Source organism: Pezoporus wallicus, unplaced genomic scaffold (assembly GCF_028554395.1).
Source record: "Pezoporus wallicus isolate ANWC-B61680 ecotype Strahan unplaced genomic scaffold, APGP_CSIRO_Pwel_v1 contig_13161, whole genome shotgun sequence".
Lineage (NCBI taxonomy): Eukaryota > Metazoa > Chordata > Aves > Psittaciformes > Psittacidae > Pezoporus > Pezoporus wallicus.
The window spans coordinates 242,619-259,122 of NW_026636983.1; the positions used below are offsets into that span (position 1 = coordinate 242,619).

At 62.4% G+C, this 16,504-nt stretch overlaps 2 protein-coding genes across 8 annotated transcripts in view; both read right to left on the minus strand.

Annotated features, from left to right (window-relative positions):
• AHDC1 (AT-hook DNA binding motif containing 1) overlaps nucleotides 1-4,446 on the minus strand; it is a 47,802-nt gene extending 43,356 nt beyond the window's left edge. For 2 of the 5 annotated variants that reach the window (XM_057402471.1, XM_057402470.1), the window contains exons 1-2: nucleotides 4,233-4,446; nucleotides 3,651-3,771 (exon numbers count right to left, since the gene is read on the minus strand). In XM_057402471.1, the coding sequence (XP_057258454.1) occupies nucleotides 3,651-3,771; nucleotides 4,233-4,379 (268 nt within the window). In that variant the 5' untranslated portion in view covers nucleotides 4,380-4,446. Of the gene's footprint in view, nucleotides 1-3,650; nucleotides 3,895-4,070; nucleotides 4,195-4,232 lie in introns of those variants that run through there. The other 3 variants (XM_057402477.1, XM_057402476.1, XM_057402474.1) reach the window with 2 other exon arrangements.
• Nucleotides 4,447-9,194: 4,748 nt separating this feature from the next.
• On the minus strand, nucleotides 9,195-16,333 carry FGR (FGR proto-oncogene, Src family tyrosine kinase). Of its 3 annotated transcripts, none has more exons than XM_057402479.1 (13): nucleotides 16,245-16,333; nucleotides 13,694-13,755; nucleotides 13,273-13,525; nucleotides 13,086-13,188; nucleotides 12,752-12,850; nucleotides 12,561-12,664; nucleotides 12,341-12,490; nucleotides 11,324-11,479; nucleotides 10,768-10,947; nucleotides 10,560-10,636; nucleotides 10,336-10,489; nucleotides 9,536-9,667; nucleotides 9,195-9,441 (listed from the first exon to the last, which is right to left on the minus strand). In XM_057402479.1, exons 3-13 carry the CDS (start codon nucleotides 13,511-13,513, stop codon nucleotides 9,233-9,235), a joined length of 1,605 nt encoding a protein of 534 aa, XP_057258462.1. In that variant the 5' UTR covers nucleotides 13,514-13,525; nucleotides 13,694-13,755; nucleotides 16,245-16,333; the 3' UTR covers nucleotides 9,195-9,232. The 3 variants fall into 3 exon arrangements, with proteins under 3 accessions (XP_057258462.1, XP_057258461.1, XP_057258463.1); XM_057402478.1 differs by lacking the exon at nucleotides 11,324-11,479 and adding an exon at nucleotides 11,797-11,961 and having other exon boundaries at nucleotides 16,245-16,332; XM_057402480.1 differs by lacking the exon at nucleotides 11,324-11,479 and having other exon boundaries at nucleotides 16,245-16,332.
• Nucleotides 16,334-16,504: the final 171 nt, after the last annotated feature.

Genomic DNA, 16,504 nt, shown 5'->3' on the forward strand with positions numbered 1-16,504 from the left:
CACACCAAATCCAGTGCACACCAAACCCTGTGCACACCAAATCATGTCTGTGCACACCAAATCATGTCTGTGCACACCAAATCCAGTGCACACCAAACCCTGTGCACACCAAACCCTGTGCACACCAAATCATGTCTGGGCACACCAAACCCAGTGCACACCAAACCCAGTGCGCACCCCATCCATCGCCCCCCATGTCCCCTCCACCGCGTCCCCCCATGCCCGGGTAAGCTCATCCCATGCTGTGTCCCGGGGGGCTCCTGTCCGTGCCTTGCGCCCGCCCCGTCGGGGCTCGCTGGCGCAGGCGGCCGGCGTGCTGCGGCAGGTGAGCCCCGGGGCAGCGTTCCTGCCCGGGCCCGAGTGTCCCCACCGGGCAGCCGCTCCGCAGGCATGTTCCTTCCCGGCACCTCCCTCCTTCCTCCCCTCCATCGCCGCTTCCCTGTATCCAGCCGCCGAAAAGGGGGGAGCCGACGGGTTTTAATGAGCTCCCCGGAGGCATCACTCTGCACCCCCCCGCTCTGCTCTCCTCTCCCTCCTCTTCCCGCGCTCTGAAACACAACCCTCGGTGGCAAAGGCTGGAAAGAAACCACAGGGCACGTTCCCCCCCCTCCATTCCCGCTCCCCTCCTCGCCTCCCCCGGCTCTCTGCTCTCCTGCCGATGCCAAAGACCCAGCCGGGCTCTTGTGCTTTCACTCGCAGCTGCAGCTGCCGATTTTCCCTGTAAGCCCTTGTGCCTAGAAGGCCCAGAGCGAGGGATTCTGGGACACGGTGATTGAAGACAGCACCAGCACGGAGACCATTGCTCAGACTTTCCCTGTCTGTCGCCCCAACGCTCAACCCACAGAGAGGGAGGGAAAAGAAACAGGAAAATAAAGGAAAGAAAGGGAAAGAAAAAGATGGAGAGGGGGAAAAAAGCCCCAAACCCGGAGTGGTGCTCGCCCTTTCCCATGCGGAGCAGCACTGCGTGTCCCAACCTCCCCGCAGGTCAGGCAGCCCATGGAGCCAGGCAGCACCCTGGGGACTCCAGCCTGCTTCGCTTTGCTGTGCCAAATCCCACCGCAAGCGCGCCAGATCGCTCTCACCACGCAGCCTGATGCACATCACCTTAAAAACTCATGGTGGGGGCCTCAGCAGCACCCAGTTTGTTCTTTCCCTTGTGTTATTTTGACTGAAAGATCACCATAACGCAACTCTGGAGGTGAATTTTGGGGGTGGGCGCGAGGGGAGGTGATGCCACGCACGATGCTGGCTCCTCACACGAAGCTGAGCGCTCACCCATGGCGTGGGACCATTGGGAGCCAAACGAACACCCCAGCTACTCGTCACCGTGAGGCCAAAGCCCCCCAAAAGACGAGGTCCCGAGTGCCTGAGGAAGGTCCCACCACATCAAATACCCGCCCTCCAGCACATGCACCAGCCCAAGGCATGGCTCAGCACGTGCCCTGAGGCAGAGCAGCAACAATCCTAGGCTGGATGGACGGACAGACACATGGCGAGGAGTGGGGGTCCCTTTGGTACCCCCAGAACCACCCCATCATCCCCAAGGACTGAAGCCAGCCCGCGTGGCACATCCCAGCCCCGGAGTTCAGCGGCAGCAAGGCCGGGGAGGGGACCGAGGGGGTGACAGGACACAGCACATCTGCGACGCATGCAGGGGCCATCCCGCATCCGGGCAGCCCGGCCACAGCCCAGCATCCAACTGGGTGGCCCCGTGGGGAGAGCCCTGCCCTATGGCCAGGCGAAAATCCATTCCCCCCCCCCTCCGTATCCCTCCCGCTCCCCCCCACCACACTGCCATTAGCGAGCCCGGAAGAAGGAAACAGCCCTCCCCAGCGCTGCCCTGTTTACCAAGAGCTGGTTCCAAGCACTCGGGAGAATAGCAGGAGCATTTCAAGGCCCTGTTTCCACTCGGCTGACACACACTATTTATAGCAGCCCACAATTCTCCCAGAGCTTTCCTCGGGATCTCAGCAGAAATAGCCTGCCCCGGGTCTCTGCTGCCTCCTCTAAGGAGGCCAGGGCAGTGCCGGCCCCTCCTCAAGGCTTCCCATAACCTTCCATAGGCTTCCATCGCTTCTCCTGCACCGGCCATCCTGCTCCTGGCATGTCCTTGGCCACCCCGTCCCTGCCGCCACGGTGCCAACCTTCCCTGCTCCCTGTGCTCCCCACATTCCCAGCCGCCTCCTGCCGGATCCGATCCCGGCGGGCGCGTGGTGGCTCTGCCCAGTGGGAGGGAGGGAACGGGACCGTGGTTGATGGGGTGTATGGAATGGGAATGGGGGGGGGTGAAGGCCACCTCCTGCCTGCCTGCATCGGAGCGCGGCGGAGCCCCCGGGGACTCGCACCGGGGATGGAGCTGGCCTATTCAGGTTACAGAGACATGGCAGAGCGGAATTTGGCGCCACGCCATCCCTTCTCCAGCCCCCCCCTTCCCTCCTCTTTCCCCCCCTTCCCACCAACACCCTCCCCTGCAAATTCCACAGCCCAGCAGGAGAAGCCAGTGTAAGGGGACACCTGGGGGGGGGAGTGAGGAAGAGGAGGGAGGCCTGGGGTGGGGGGCCCCCCGATTCGGACCACAAGCACCCCCCTTGGCAAGCGCGAGGGCAGGATCAGTGCCCGTCACCCCGGGGGTTCGCTTCTGCTCTCTGTCACGCCAGGATAAATCTGGAGCGACTCCACCACGCGCCGGGGCTGGAGGCGGAACACAATGAGCTCAGCCCGTGGCTTTCGGTGGCCGTTCTGGCAACCACGGGCCCAGGGCTTGGAGGCACGAGGCCACCCGGTCGCAGCCTGGGCCACGTCCTCTCTTCCCCCAGCACCCAAACACGCGGGGGTCTTCGCCTGTCCCCCTGCCTCGGGGACACCAAACACGTCCCCATAGGGCGGGCAGAGGGTCCAGTGTTAGCGTGACCCTGTGGGGTGCCAGCAACCAAAGTCACCGGTCCCCCCATGGTCCCCAAGCACGCCGGAGGGGGGGAGAAAGGGTTGGGGGGGAGGAATTTATATCAGCTGATCAATAAAAACAAATCAAAGGGGGATGACAGGCACCGAAGTGACAACCGCGCGCCGCGACCACGCAACTTCACCGGCGGCGATGGGGTGAAGCCCCCAGCACCCCCAGCACCCCCGCCCCACCTCCAGGCCTGCCCGCTGCCCCCCTCCCTTCGCCAGCCCGCTGCTCCCCGGGGCCAGGCTGCCGAGGGAACGGGGGGGCTGCGGGATGCTGAGCCCCGGGGGGGTCTCGCCGTCCCCCGGGAAGCCCGTTGTTGACAGGCTCCAGCGCCGGCCCTGCCTTCTAGCGGACGAGCCGGCTCTGACAGCTGTCACTCACCGCTCGCAGCCCGGGGGGGGGGGGAAAAGGGGGGGGTCGGCGGCTGAACTCGTGGAGACCGCAGCTCCCCCACCCCCCGCCCGCCCCTCCCCGCCCCAAGTACCATTAAACTCCTGCAATTTGGCACCAACTCGCCGCGCAACTTCGGCGGAGGGGACGGCGAGGGGGGGGGAACCACACAGGGACACGCCGCCTCCTCCCTCCCCCCCTCCTCAACCCCCCCTCCAGCTCTTCCCGAAGGGGGTATCCCATGCGTCCTCCCACCCCATTCCCGCCTCCCAGCCCCACACACAAAGGCGGGGGGTCCCCCGGTACTCACCCGCCGGCTGCTGCGCTCCAAGCCCCTCGGAGCCCGCCCGCCTGGGGAGGCTCCTGCCGTCCGGCGGGGCTGCCTCTTGGCCGGCCGCGGGGGTCCCGGAGCCTTCGGCACCGCTCGCCACCTTCAACGAGAGCATTTCCAGCGCCTCCTGCTCACATTCTCCCCAGGCAACTCCGCTCCTGCCAGCCCACCCCCTCCTCCGTCCCCTGCCTGCTCTTTCCTCTCCTCTCTCGTCCTTCCCTCTCTCCCCCCCACCCCCCCCACCCCTCTATTTTATGATTTTTCCGGCTTTTCTCTCCCCTCTAACGCTCATCTGGGTTTTTTTTTTCCATGGGTTTTATTTTTTCCTCCTCTTCCCCCCCCCCCTTCGCCTCTCACACACACAAAAGGCAGCGGAGCGGGAGGCGGAGGGGAACCGACCTCCCCTCTGCGCCTCCGCCGCTCGCCGCCTGCGGAAAGCAAAGAAAGACACAGCGCAGCAGAGCCCTGGCTTGCCGCTGCCTCCCCCCTTCCTCCTCCTCCTCCTCCTCTTCCCTCCTCCTCCTCCTCCTCCTCCTCCTCCACCTCCTCCCTCGCTCTTGCCTTCTGCCGCTCCCGGCTTTGTGGGGGCTGGGATAAAAGGGGGGGAGCGCAGCCGGCGGCGCGGCGCGCCCAGCCCCTCGCTCCTCTCCGTTGCGCGGCGGGGACCGCGGCTCCGCTTCGCTCCGCTGTCAGCGGCACGGCCAGCATCCGGCACCCCGGGGAGCCGTGCAGCACCGCCGGGGCATGCCGGGCCTTGTAGTCCTTCCTTTCCCTTCCCCCCCCCCCCCCCTCCTTTTTTTTTCCCCTCCTTCTTTTCCTCTTCCCCCCCCTCCGCCTTCTTTCTCCTCCCCGCCGCTGCGAAGCGCGCAGGGAGGGGCGCAAGCGGGCGCGCAACCGTTGCGCGCTGCTTGGGGAGGGGAATACTTTAAGGGGGGGGGTAACCGGAGGTGGTTTGCCGCCCCCCCGCCCCGGGATGCCCCCCCCCCCCCCGTGATCCCAATGGGATGCGCGGGGCACTGCTGCCCTCTCCCGGGCACTGCGCACCCCCTCCCTAAGGATATGGGATCTGGGGACACCACAGCCTGTGCACCCCCGCTTTGGCACAAACCGAGGTGCGCATCATCACTTCAGCACCCTCTGCATCTCAGCACCCTACGGAGCACCCCCTGGTTTATTTTCCCCTACTTTTAATGAATTTCTTCTTAAGCTCTTGTGCCTGGAAGCATCCCCACTGCTCACTAACACCCTGCTCCTCCACATCCTTTGGGATCCCCTCCTATCCAGGTCTTCCAGGAGGCCAAGTAATGACCGAACCCCCTTGGGACAGAGCAGGGAGCTGCTCTCCAAGCACCTGGAGCACCCCATGGCTCCCCTGAGCATCTCCCCACCACCTTCCCTCCGAGCCTCCGCTGCTGTTAATGTTCCCAGAGCCGGGTAGATCCAATATAATTAAAGTAGATAATACCAGTGATGTTTGTTATGACATTGTGTTTTTGTGAGTGACGAGTGAAGGGTTAACTCCAGGGAATTGGGAATATTGCTTGGCTGCTAATAACACGTGAGTCATCGATGAAAGAACACATGGGTGCAGGGAGAGACACAGCACCTGGTTCTACAGCAGCCCCTTCGCCTGTGTGGGGCAGGTCAGGGTCTGATGCCTGTTTCCGGATCAACAGGCAGAAAGGAGTGAATCCAGACACCCCCAGTTTCACCACCACGTTGGGATGAACTGGGGTCACGCAGGGTGGTGTCTTCCAGTGGGGACCTATTGAAAAGCCGTGAGCTCCATCCTATCCTGTGCACCCTGTAGGGATTAGCAGGGATGGATTGGGAACCAGTTGGATTCCACACACCCTGGATAAGGATGGGGATCAGTCTGCATCACTCGGGAAGCAGAGCAGTGGGGAGGCCTGGGCTGCAGCCCGGTCAGCAGAGGAATCTGCACACGCAGACAGGATCACTGCAATTGCTGGTGGCTGAGTGAGCAACTTTGCTCCCTCGTCCCCTCGCCCTGAATGTCAGCTTTGAATTTTCCTGCTATTTTTAGGGATGGTTCAAAACACCCAAGGAGGATCCCTCCCTTCTCGCCTTGCAGGGCTCTGCACCCAATGGGTATTGCAAGCCTGAGTGTAGCTGTGGGAGAGCAGGACAGAGGGACAGAGGGACAGAGGGACAGAGGGACAGAGATGTGAAACCCTTTCTGCTGCAAGCAGAATGGGTTAGAATGTAAAAGATTTATTCATTTAATCCAAAGCATTAAAAGGTCATGTATTAATCAAAGAGATGCTTAAAACTGTCAAAGTCCTTTGTCAGGTTTGAAGCGCATCTCTATAGTTATCATAAAATATATATATCTGTCTGGCATGGAGCCCTCGGCAGGGCTGGGAGCAGGGACGAGGAGCAAAGGCAGGCTCTTTGCAGTGGGGTCCTTGTGGAGGGGGACCCCTCCTTGAGCCCTGCTGGGCTCCCATGGGTGCCCAGCACCCCTAAGCTGAGCTGTGTGCATTGGGGACCACTCCACTTATCCCCAGGCCTGGGTTTGTCCCCTGCCAAGCTCGGCTGCGGGGGGTGTTTTGGTGTTGGGGGGCAGATGGGGAGATGGGGATGGGAAGGGGGTTCGGTTTGATGGGGGTGATGAGTCTGGGAGTGGATTCCGCCCTCACCCCTGGTTCTTAATGGGCACAGGAGGTTCGGGGGCATGGTAGGGGGCACTGGGATGGGTGAACCATGCCCAATGCCACCCGAGTCACAACGCGGCGGGTGCTCAGCCCCGCCGGGGTCTCTTAACGGTGGGTGACGGAGGATGGTCCCCAGGGCCACCCGGGTCACCCGGGCACCCCGTCCCCTCTCCCAGCCAAGTGCTGTGTCAGCAGCGCTGGCGTGGACTTACGCTACCATCTAGTGGCTGCTTTGCCGAGCCGGGGCCACCGCTGCCCCCTGCTCGCAGCACCGTGTTCCCACACGCTGCGGGCTCCAGCCTCAATCCCCTCCATCCCAAAGAGGCAAGGACCCTCTCCTCAGCACCCTTCCCACGATCAGACCTGCCTGGGATGCTCGGCTTGGCTTGGATGAGCGGTGGTGGCCAGCAGCCTGCAAGCCACCAGCACCCTGGGGTGGGTGCAGAGGGCTTGGGGGCAGTGGGGTGTAGCAGGGGAGAGCTGGGGTGCACAGGGACAGCAGAGCTAGGGGGACAGTGAAAGGTGAGTGATGCTTTGGTGGGATGCAGGAGTTTGGGAAGAGCGTGGTTCAGAGGCCCCAACTTGGGTTTGGGGTGATCCTGCCCCTCTGGGATCGGTGGAGCATTTGGACCAGGTGGGTTTTGCCTTAGTACATGTAAAGGGACTCATCCATCCCTGAATTCCTGCCCTGTGTTGCCCCAGAGCAGAGGCAAAACCATCCCAAACTTCTCCCCAGTGGAATCATTTTGGAGCAGCCACCAGCAGCACCATGCCTGCTGTGCCTCCTCCCCATCCATGTGTGTCTGCATGGCGACCCCATCATCAGCCAAGAACCTTCCATCCCCAAATCCTGCTGCTCCCTGGATGCTGCTGGGGCTGGTGCATGGCTCTTCCCAAAGATCAGCTGCTTATCCATGGAAAAAGGCATACCCTCCCAGAGACTGGTGCTGAGCTGCTGGGTGACTGCAGATAGACCCCTCTCTGCCTCAGTTTCCCCTTTGGAGACACAGTCCCTGCAGGCCTTGGCCAGCAGTCCTAAGCCTGGTCAAGCTCAAAGCCCCATTTTTGGCCACTTTCCACTGTTGTTTGGCCATTCCTGCCGCAGGGATGTGGCTCTGATCCACAACCCAGGAGCTCCACGGGCTCTACCAGCCCCTGGAGAGCATGGGCTGAATGGGACAGGCCCTGTTTTGGGTGGGGATGGCCCCTTTTTGGTCCCATTGAGGGACCAAATGTCCCTCAATGACCGTGTGCCAGCGCCGGCCATCTGCAGTGGTCTCACACCTGCGCCCACCGCGCGCTTGGCACCGGGTGAGCATCCTGGCTCCAGAACCCCCCTGCTCCTCCATCCCGCATGGATGGAGGCTTGGCAGAGCAGCCAGCCGGAGCGGGACCGCATGGGCAGGGATTGGCACCATGGGGAGGGGGGGCCTGGGGAGGAACAGGGCGGGACTCGATGCCACATCCTCGTGCTGGATCCATCCCTGGGCTGCAGCGGGGGAGCTGATGCTGAGCTGCTTTGCCTCCTCTCCAGGAGATGCTGCAGCCAGGGCTCGGCTCTGCATCCTCTGGGATGCTGCAGGGACCGCGCAGCCAGGAGGGGAAGGGGCCAGAGCCCTCCTGCCTGGATGCTGAGTTTTGCCCCCACCCCCCCAGCACCCACAGGGTGCTCCTTTCAAGCACCCAACCCAAGCACCTTTGGGGGGGGGGGGGGGGAAGACTCTTTCCCCAGCTCCCCATTGCTTCTGGCTGGAGGAGCCCCCTCCCCTTGGGTGCTGAGGGGTGCTGTGCCCCGCCCCAGACACTGTTGCTTCATCCCAGGTCCATGCAGCCCAAGCATTAACATCAAATCAACGCCCCCCTCCCTGTAGAGCCTGCTTGCATCCCACTGTGAAACCCTTTAACCCAAACCCACCCTGCATGGTCTTACCATGGGGCAGCCCGTCTCCCCAAAGGAGGGGGGTCAGAAGGACCCAGGCTCCCCCCCACTTGTTAGAAAGGTTTTATTTCTCTCTATTTACAGACTGCATTTATAAAACCATCAACAATGAAGACTCCCCCCCCCCCCCCCGGTTCCCTCATCCTTCCCCCTTGGCATAGCCCTGCCCTATGGGTGTAGGGGGGTGCTGGCCATGGGGCCAAGCCAGGGTATCCCCTCCCCATCACATTCACATTGCACCCCAAATCCCCCCATCAGCCCCTGATAATGTCTTGTCACAGGGGTTGGAGCCAAGCTGCAGCCAGAGCACTGTGGGGCAGACCCCATCCCGTACCCCACCCTCCTGCCCCCACACAGGGCAATGGGAAACAGCCCCAGGGGCAGATCTGAGCCCCCAGCCTCAACCCCTGGGATCCCAAGACTCCCTGTTTGTGTGTCATCCCCCCCCCAGTGCAAGCAGAGGTTTATGGCTTTAAGGAGAGGAGATTAAGGTGGGGGGGGGGATGGACACGAGGGGATCCCCCCAAATACAGGGGTCCCTGAGGGTGAGGGGTATGAAATCCTATAAATTAAAGATGACATAAAGGGGGTTGAGGTGACTTTCTCCAGGTCAGAGCCAGGATTTGGGGTGGGTTGAACCCCCCCAGCTGCTGGGGAAGAAGAGATGGAGCCCCCAACCCCAAGGCCTCTGCTGCTATAACAGGAGTGTCCGGGGGCCATGGGGAGGCTCCCCAAAGCACTCCTCTGGTTCAGAGCCGGCTGTGAAGGCAACAAGGGGTGGGGGGCACTGCTTTGCCCCCTCTCTGGGGCCAGAATCCTTGTGCAAAGCCCCGTGTCCCCCATGGGGCACCCCAAGTACCTCCCAGTGGGTGGGTTTTGGGGGGTCACGGCCAAAGGGAGCACCTCCCCTGCCCCAAGGCCACCCCAAACCCGGGGGAGGGGGGTCACTGGTTGTCACCAGGCTGGTACTGGGGCTCGGTGGCGGTGAAGTAGTCCTCGAGGAAGGACTGGAGGTACTCGAAGGTGGGACGCTCCTCGGGCTCCCGCTTCCAGCACTGCACCATCACCTCGTGCAGGGATGGGGGGCAGCTCCCGGGGCACTGCATGCGGTACCCGCGCTCCACCTGCTCCAGCACCTCCCGGTTGTTCATCCCTGCGGGACAGGAACACCCATTGGCACCCCCAGTGGCTCGGATAGGGAGGCACAGGGCAAGTCTTGCTGGTCCTGCTGCCCCGGGGGGCCGTACCTGGGTAGGGCACCCGGCCTTTGGTCACCAGCTCTGTCAGGAGGATGCCAAAGGACCAGACATCCGACTTGATGGTGAATTTCCCAAAGAGAGCAGCCTCTGGAGCAGTCCATTTGATGGGGAACTTGGCACCTGCAAGCGGAGGGAGGTGAGCTGGGGCAGCCCTCTGCACCCGGGGTACCCCACATGGGGACAGCCAGCAGCAGGGACAACCTGTACTGAGGGCGTTCTGCATCCAAGGCACCCTGCAGTGGGAGGATGCTGCACTGAGACACTGTGCACTGGGGCACCCAGCACCCAAGGCATCCTGCATCTGGGATACCCATCATCTGGGGCACCCATCCCCTGGGACACCCACAGAATTCCAGCCTGGTTTGGGTTGGAAGGGACCTTGAAGCTCCTCCAGCTCCAACCCCTGCCACGGGCAGGGACCCCTTACATAGAGCAGCTTGCTCCAAGCCCCTGTGTCCAACCTGGCCTTGAACACTGCCAGGGATGGGGCAGCCACAGCTTCTCTGGGCACCCTGTGCCAGCGCCTCAGCACCCTCACAGGGAAGAGCTTCTGCCTAAGAGCTCATCTCAGTCTCCCCTCTGGCAGGTTAAAGCCATTCCCCTTACCCTGTCCCTCCATCCCTTGCTTAAAGCCCCTCTCCAGCTTTCCTGTCAGCCCTTTTAGCCTTTTTAGTTTGCTTCCCCATCACCTGGGACACCCATCACTGGTGGTGACCAGCTCCAGCCCCAAGTGGGGCCGCAGCACAGGGCAGTGGTTGCAGCAGCACTGTGGCACCACAGCAGCTCACCCTGGCGCGCTGTGTACTCGTTGTCCTCAATGAGGCGAGCGAGGCCGAAGTCAGCGATCTTGCACACCAGGTTGTCTCCCACCAGGATGTTGGCAGCACGAAGATCCCGGTGGATGTAGTTCATCCGCTCAATGTAAGCCATGCCCGCCGCGATCTGCGGAGGAGGACACAGTGAGGACGTACCCCATGGGGGCACCCCCACCTCCTTCCAGCATCCCCAGTACCTGGGCAGCCATATCCACCAGTTGGGGCAGCTTCAGGTAGCGGCCATCCCCATCCTTCAGGAAGTCCAGCAAGCTGCCTGCAAGCAGAGGGTGCCGTTCAAAGCATCCAAGAACCATCTGTGCCCATCCGAGGGGGCAAACCTCCCACCCTAGGACCTGCTCCCTGCCCAGCAGCGCCCATGCAGGGTGAGGCTTGCCCCCTGCTCACCCTGGCTCATGAACTCGGTGACGATGTAGATGGGCTCCTCCGACACCACGGCATAGAGCTGCACCAGCTTGTCGTGCCGCAGGCGCTTCATGATCTGAGCCTCCTCCAGGAAGGCCTCTGGGGACATGGTGCCGGGCTTCAGCGTCTTCACTGCCACCTTCGTGGTGCCATTCCATGTCCCTGCACCAGGGATCACAGCATCACCACCAGCACAGGGGGCAGCCAGCCCTGGCAGGGCTGGGAGGGATGGATGGATGGATGGATGGATGGATGGATGGATGGATGGATGGATGGATGGATGGATGGATGGATAAATGGGTGGAGGGAAGGATGCGTGCATGGAGGAGCAAGGAAATCAAGGCAGGGCAAGGAAGGGTCCTGACACCACCATACCCCCCCAGGCCAAGGAGCCTTCCTCATTCCATTTCATGGGGACAAGACACCCGTGAGCTTCTCATACCAACCTTACCCCATTCCCTGTCCCTCCATGGGGAGCCTATGCCTGGTACCCCGTGATGCTGCTGCCTCCCACCCCGGCCGGCCAGGCCAGCCTTACCCATCCACACGTCTCCAAAGCATCCCATGCCGAGCTTCTTGTCCAGGCTGATGGATTCCCGCACTATTTCCCAGGCGTCCTTAGCTAATCCCAGGGTCTGGGGCTTCAGAGTGGGGCACACACGGGTGAGCAGATGGCACAACCCATCGTTACACTCTGCGGGGCAGAGGGATGCAGGGAAGGGAGGAAGGAGCGGGGGAATGCGATGGGATGAATACAGCATGCATGCCGAGCGGAGCGAGCACGGGGCACTGCGGGAAGAGGATGACAAAGAGGGGTCCCCCCGGCCTGGATCTGTGCTCCCATTTGAAATGGGGGGGCTGCTCGCCCACGATGGGGCATCCTTGTTGTGACCCTAGAGCAGGACATGGGACACATTGGTGCCGCTTTCCCTTGGGGTGGATGCCAGGCCGGGGGTGCCCCTTCGTCACCCCATCCCCACCACTTGCCCCCGCTTGCCCACCGGGCCCTACCCATCCACACTTCCCCGAACTGCCCATTGCCCAGCTTCTTGAGGAGCTGGAGGGACTCGCGGGGGATCTCCCACACGTCCTTGGTCTTAACAGACAGGTCGGCCAGCCTGGGGGTCCCCCTGGGGCACGGCACAGCCAGGCGGCAGCACAGCCCGGCCGCCCGCTCTGCGGCACCGGTGAGGGGACACGCATCACCCAACAGCATCTCGCCCCCAACCCCAAGCCCCGGCATCACCCACACGGCCCAGGCACCCCTTAACGTCAGACACATCAATGGGAGAGGGAGATGGTAGGGGGTGCAATGGGGTGCACCGTCTCATCTGAACCCCAAAACCCCCCATCCAGACCCAGGGGCTATTTACCTCGGAGCTGCCTGTGCCGAGGACGTGGAAGAGAGGGGACACTCAGGGTGCTCCCTAATGCCACCCCTTCTCCAGTTCAACCCCTCTAGCTGCCTCTTGCCACTGGGTCTCCTGGGCTTTTCCTACCCCATGCCACCACCCCTCCATGCCTTTCCCCCCCCTGGAATGCCATCCCACCCTACCTATATAGTGCTGGACCAGCTGCTGGACAGTGTCGAACTGGGCACGGGTGGTGATGTAGTAGCCCCCGTTGTCAAGTTTCCGGATCTTATAGTGCTTCACGTGGTCTCCTTTGGCCTCATCCCAGTCCCGGATGGAGAGGGAATAGGCACCTAGGTGTGGGCACGGCTCAGGGGGGGATGTGGGGTGCACCCCCCAGTGTCCCCATCCCTGTGCCCATACCTTTGGTTGTCTCACTCTCCCGGATGAGGAAAGTGCCCCTGCAGTTGCCGTGACACAGGAGCTGCCGCTCCGCATCCTTGCGCCCGATCTTCCCAAAGTACCACCTGCAATGGGGCCGGGCTCAGCACCCCATGGGCACCCCATGGGAACCCCGTGCCCTCCCTCCATCCCTGCCCCCCCCACCTACTCACTCTTCTGCCTGGATCGAGTCCACCGGGGCCACGTAGTTGCTGGGGATGTAGCCGGTGGCACCCGAGCTCAGCGACCTGGCCTCCCACCAGTCACCCTCCCTGTGGGAAGAGGAACGGGGTGACAGAAGGAACAGGGTTGGACCTGGCTGTCCTGCACACAGCACCCTCAGATCCTGCTCTGCCCCACTGTGGGGCCCTTGTCTCTGCTGAGACCCCACAACTCGTGACCCACATGGCTCTCATAGGTACTCAGTGATAGAGCTGAGTCTGCGTCTGCAGTGGTACCCATGGCGTGGGGACACTGGGGGTGGCAGGAGGGTGCAGGGGGGCTCACGTGTTGTTGATGATGTGGAATTTCTCCCCCTTCTGGAAGGTCAGGTCATCCTCCGTCCTGGCCTCATAGTCATAGAGGGCAATGAAGAGCGTCACACCTCCCCCTGCAGCACATTGAGGGGACCACAGTGACCCCCACGCACCCCCCAGCACCTCGAGGGTGCACCAGGACCCCCCCCCCCACTGACCTGAGATGCCCCCGCTCCGCATCTGCAGCGTGTTGGAGGTGAAGCCCCCCGGCCCCAGCAAGGATGGAGCTGCAGGGACCGCTGCGCCGTGGAAGTTGTTGAAGTCAGGGATGCGGGTGAAGATGGCACCCGGCTGCGTGGGCTCGGGGTCATACTGGGACACAGGGGGCTGGGGGGCACCCAGCTCGCCCCCCACTTGCCCTTTGCGGGTGCCCTTCTCTTTGCAGTGCACACAGCCCATCCTGGGCACGACCTGCGGGACGGAGGGACAAGCCCCGCTGACACAGCACACACGTGTGCACACGCATGTGCAAGCATGTCCCAGTTAAATAGCCCCGGCACAGCCAGCAGCAGGGAGCAGGCTGTGAAGAGGTCCCCCCTGGCACCCATGGGTGCTCCTGTCTGTGGTGACCCCACTCACTGCAACAGCTCCTCAGGTCACTTCAGCTGCTCCATTGTCACCTCGGGGATGGGAACAGGCTCCTGTGGACAGAGAGGAGGGCACGGGCTAAAACAGCAATCAATGGGCTGCAGCACCCCTCGATGGGCTGAAACACCCCGAGGTGGGCTCTGACACCGCTGCACTGGCTAAACCATCCCATCCATGGGCTGCAACACCCCTGCATGGGCTGCAGTAGCCCTGTATGAGCTAAAGCATCCCTGTATGGGCTGCAATAGCCCTGCACAAGCTGCAACACCACTGCATGAGCTAAAGCGTGCCTGCATGAGCTGAAACACCCCTGCACAGACTGCAACACCCCGCATGGGCTGCAATAGCCCTGCATGAGCTAAAGCAGCCCTGTATGGGCTGCAATAGCCCTGTGCAGGCTGAAACCACATCCTCAAGCAGGTTTTCCTGCTGCTGTGTCCTCAACAACCCCATCACTGCCCCCCAAGGGGAGATGCATCCCTTTAAGGGTGGGAAGGAGCCCTCACAGTGTCCCTGTCCCCATTCCCTTTGCTCTGTCTCCATCAGGACACCCCAGCTCCAGCTCCAGAGCACAGGAGATGGAGCCTTTGGGCTGGATGAGCCATTTCCCCTACCATTTGGTTTCACTTTCCTCTCTCACAGCTCTCCCACCTTTCCTTTCAACACCTGCAGTGTGGCAACACCGCAGCCATTGCCCAACCCCAGCGACTCGGCTGGTTCAGGTTCTAGTTTTGCTGACCATAAGTGGCTATTTCAGCTGACAAACAGGCCCAGTGCTCCCAAACCCCATCCCCTCCGGTGGGAATCACCCGCCCTGTTGCTGACATCAGGAGGAGCATCCTCCAGGCAGGCACAAGGCTGACATCCCACAGCACCATGGGGTTCAGCTGCTGCTTGTGCCATGCTCGTGCATGATCCCCTTCCATGGGTACCTATAAAACTGGTTCCTGACCCTCCCAACAGGGCAGAGTGGCACCAAAACTGTCCCCTCGTGTCATCCTTAGCAGGGGGATGCAGCTGCACCCATACCCAATGGCCTTGGAAGGGGCTGCTTGGGAATGGGAGCAGATGGCAACCGGCTCCACCGGCACCGGTCCCAGCCAAGCTGCCAGCTGAGCCCCAGCCAACTCATCACCCCTGCCACTGCCACCACCCCACCGGGCATGGCTGGGGCCTGTCCGTCTGTCCATCTGCTCCATGCCCCCCCCCCGCCTCCGTGGGTTATGGGACAGTTCAGCCCCATCCCCAGCTCCGAGCTCAGTGTCACCCACCCCATGGGGATCACCCCATTCCCTGCCTCCATTCCCCTTTGGGGAATAATGGTGATGGAGGCGGATATGGAATCATCCCGCCCCCAGTGCTATGGAGACAAGGCAGGGTGAAGGTGGGTACCCCAGCACTCAGGGGTGCCAACAGCTCCCCAGAAAGCATTTGGGTGACAGAGGAACCCATCCACACCTACACAGCAGGAGGATGAAGCAGCAGGAGCACAGCATGGGAGAGAAGGAGGAGGAGGAAGAGGATGGTGCATGGGGATAACCATGAGGATCCCCTGAGAGTGGTCTTCCCACCGGAGCATCCCACCCTAGCTGGGTGGAATGGATGGGAAGCGCCATGGGCAGCGTGCTGCTGTTCCAGTGCTATTCCTGGCCACTCTCCAGCAGTGATGCCCACAGGGACACCCCTTCCCCTGCCTGCACATGAGCAGGACAAGGCTCAAAGGGGGTTTCTGGCCCCAAAGCAGCTCTGACCTGGAAGAAGGAGCTCCCTCCCCCCCGGCCTCCCAGCCCCATCGCTGGCTGGGAAAGCAGGATTTCCGCTGGAAGAAGAGCAATTCCCGGATCCGAGGGGCTGCAGGGGCGGAGGGAGGGCTCCAAATACAATGTCCCGGGAGGAGCGGGTGGGGAGGGAATTGTGCAGGGCAGGAAGCGGCGAGTTCCTGTCCCTCCTTGGGACACACCAAAGGACCAGGGACAAGCAGAGCAATGGGGAGCGGGGGGAGCACCCACTCTGGCCGTGGCCTGATGCCCCTATAGCTACCCCAGCATCCCACCGTGGACACCCACTGGGCTGCCACAACATCGGCATCACGGGGGCTGGGGAGAGCAGAGGGGTGTCCCCCCATCACCCCCAGCACCCTGGGTTGCTGTGACCCCCTCTCAGGTCCAGCACAGGCAAAAGGCACCATCTGTCCCCCCACAGCTTCCCCATTGCCACCCGTTAGTGCCGGGAGAGTGAGCGCCTGCCCCATGCAATGTTCCCCCTCTCACCTGCTGCCCCCAGCAAGGGAGGTTGAGGGTTCGCTGTTCACACACACCCCCCACACCCCACACCCCCCCCAGTCTCACTGCAGCAGCCGTTGCTGCCCGGAGGGGAGCAGTAAGAGCAGGACCCATGGCATCCTCCAAGGCTCAGTAGGGCTCCATCCCCATGGCCCAGTGCCCCATCCCACCCCAGACCCACAGCTGCCCCGCACATGGCGGGGGTGCACACAGCAAAGGGACTGATTGAGAGTCACCCCCGTACTGCACATCCCACCTACCGCCAGCCCTGCTGCTCCGGCTCGCATGGACCCCTGCTCCCGCGCTGCTCCGGATGAGACCTCAGGCTGGGGAAACACCACAGCACCCCGAACCCCGGCCGTGTGGGCTGCCGGGGGGGTGCCGGGGCGATGTGGGGAGCGCGGCGAGGTCCGTGTGCGTGCGCTTCCCCTGTCTCTTCGGCAGCTCTTGCAGCAGAGCAAGGAGCTTCCCCTCCCCTCGCCACCCCTTCCTCCCAGCGCTCCCAGCACCGGCTCTCGGT

Bases quoted from the DNA above. Each gene is read 5' to 3' on its own strand.
- FGR (XM_057402478.1), bottom strand. From the start codon at position 13,513: ATGGGCTGTGTGCACTGCAAAGAGAAGGGCACCCGCAAAGGGCAAGTG. The intron at 12,851-13,085 runs GTGAGCCCCCCT...CTCTTCCCACAG, and splicing joins TTCCACATCATCAACAACAC to GGAGGGTGACTGGTGGGAGG. The intron at 12,665-12,751 runs GTGAGTAGGTGG...GCCCCATTGCAG, and splicing joins GACTCGATCCAGGCAGAAGA to GTGGTACTTTGGGAAGATCG.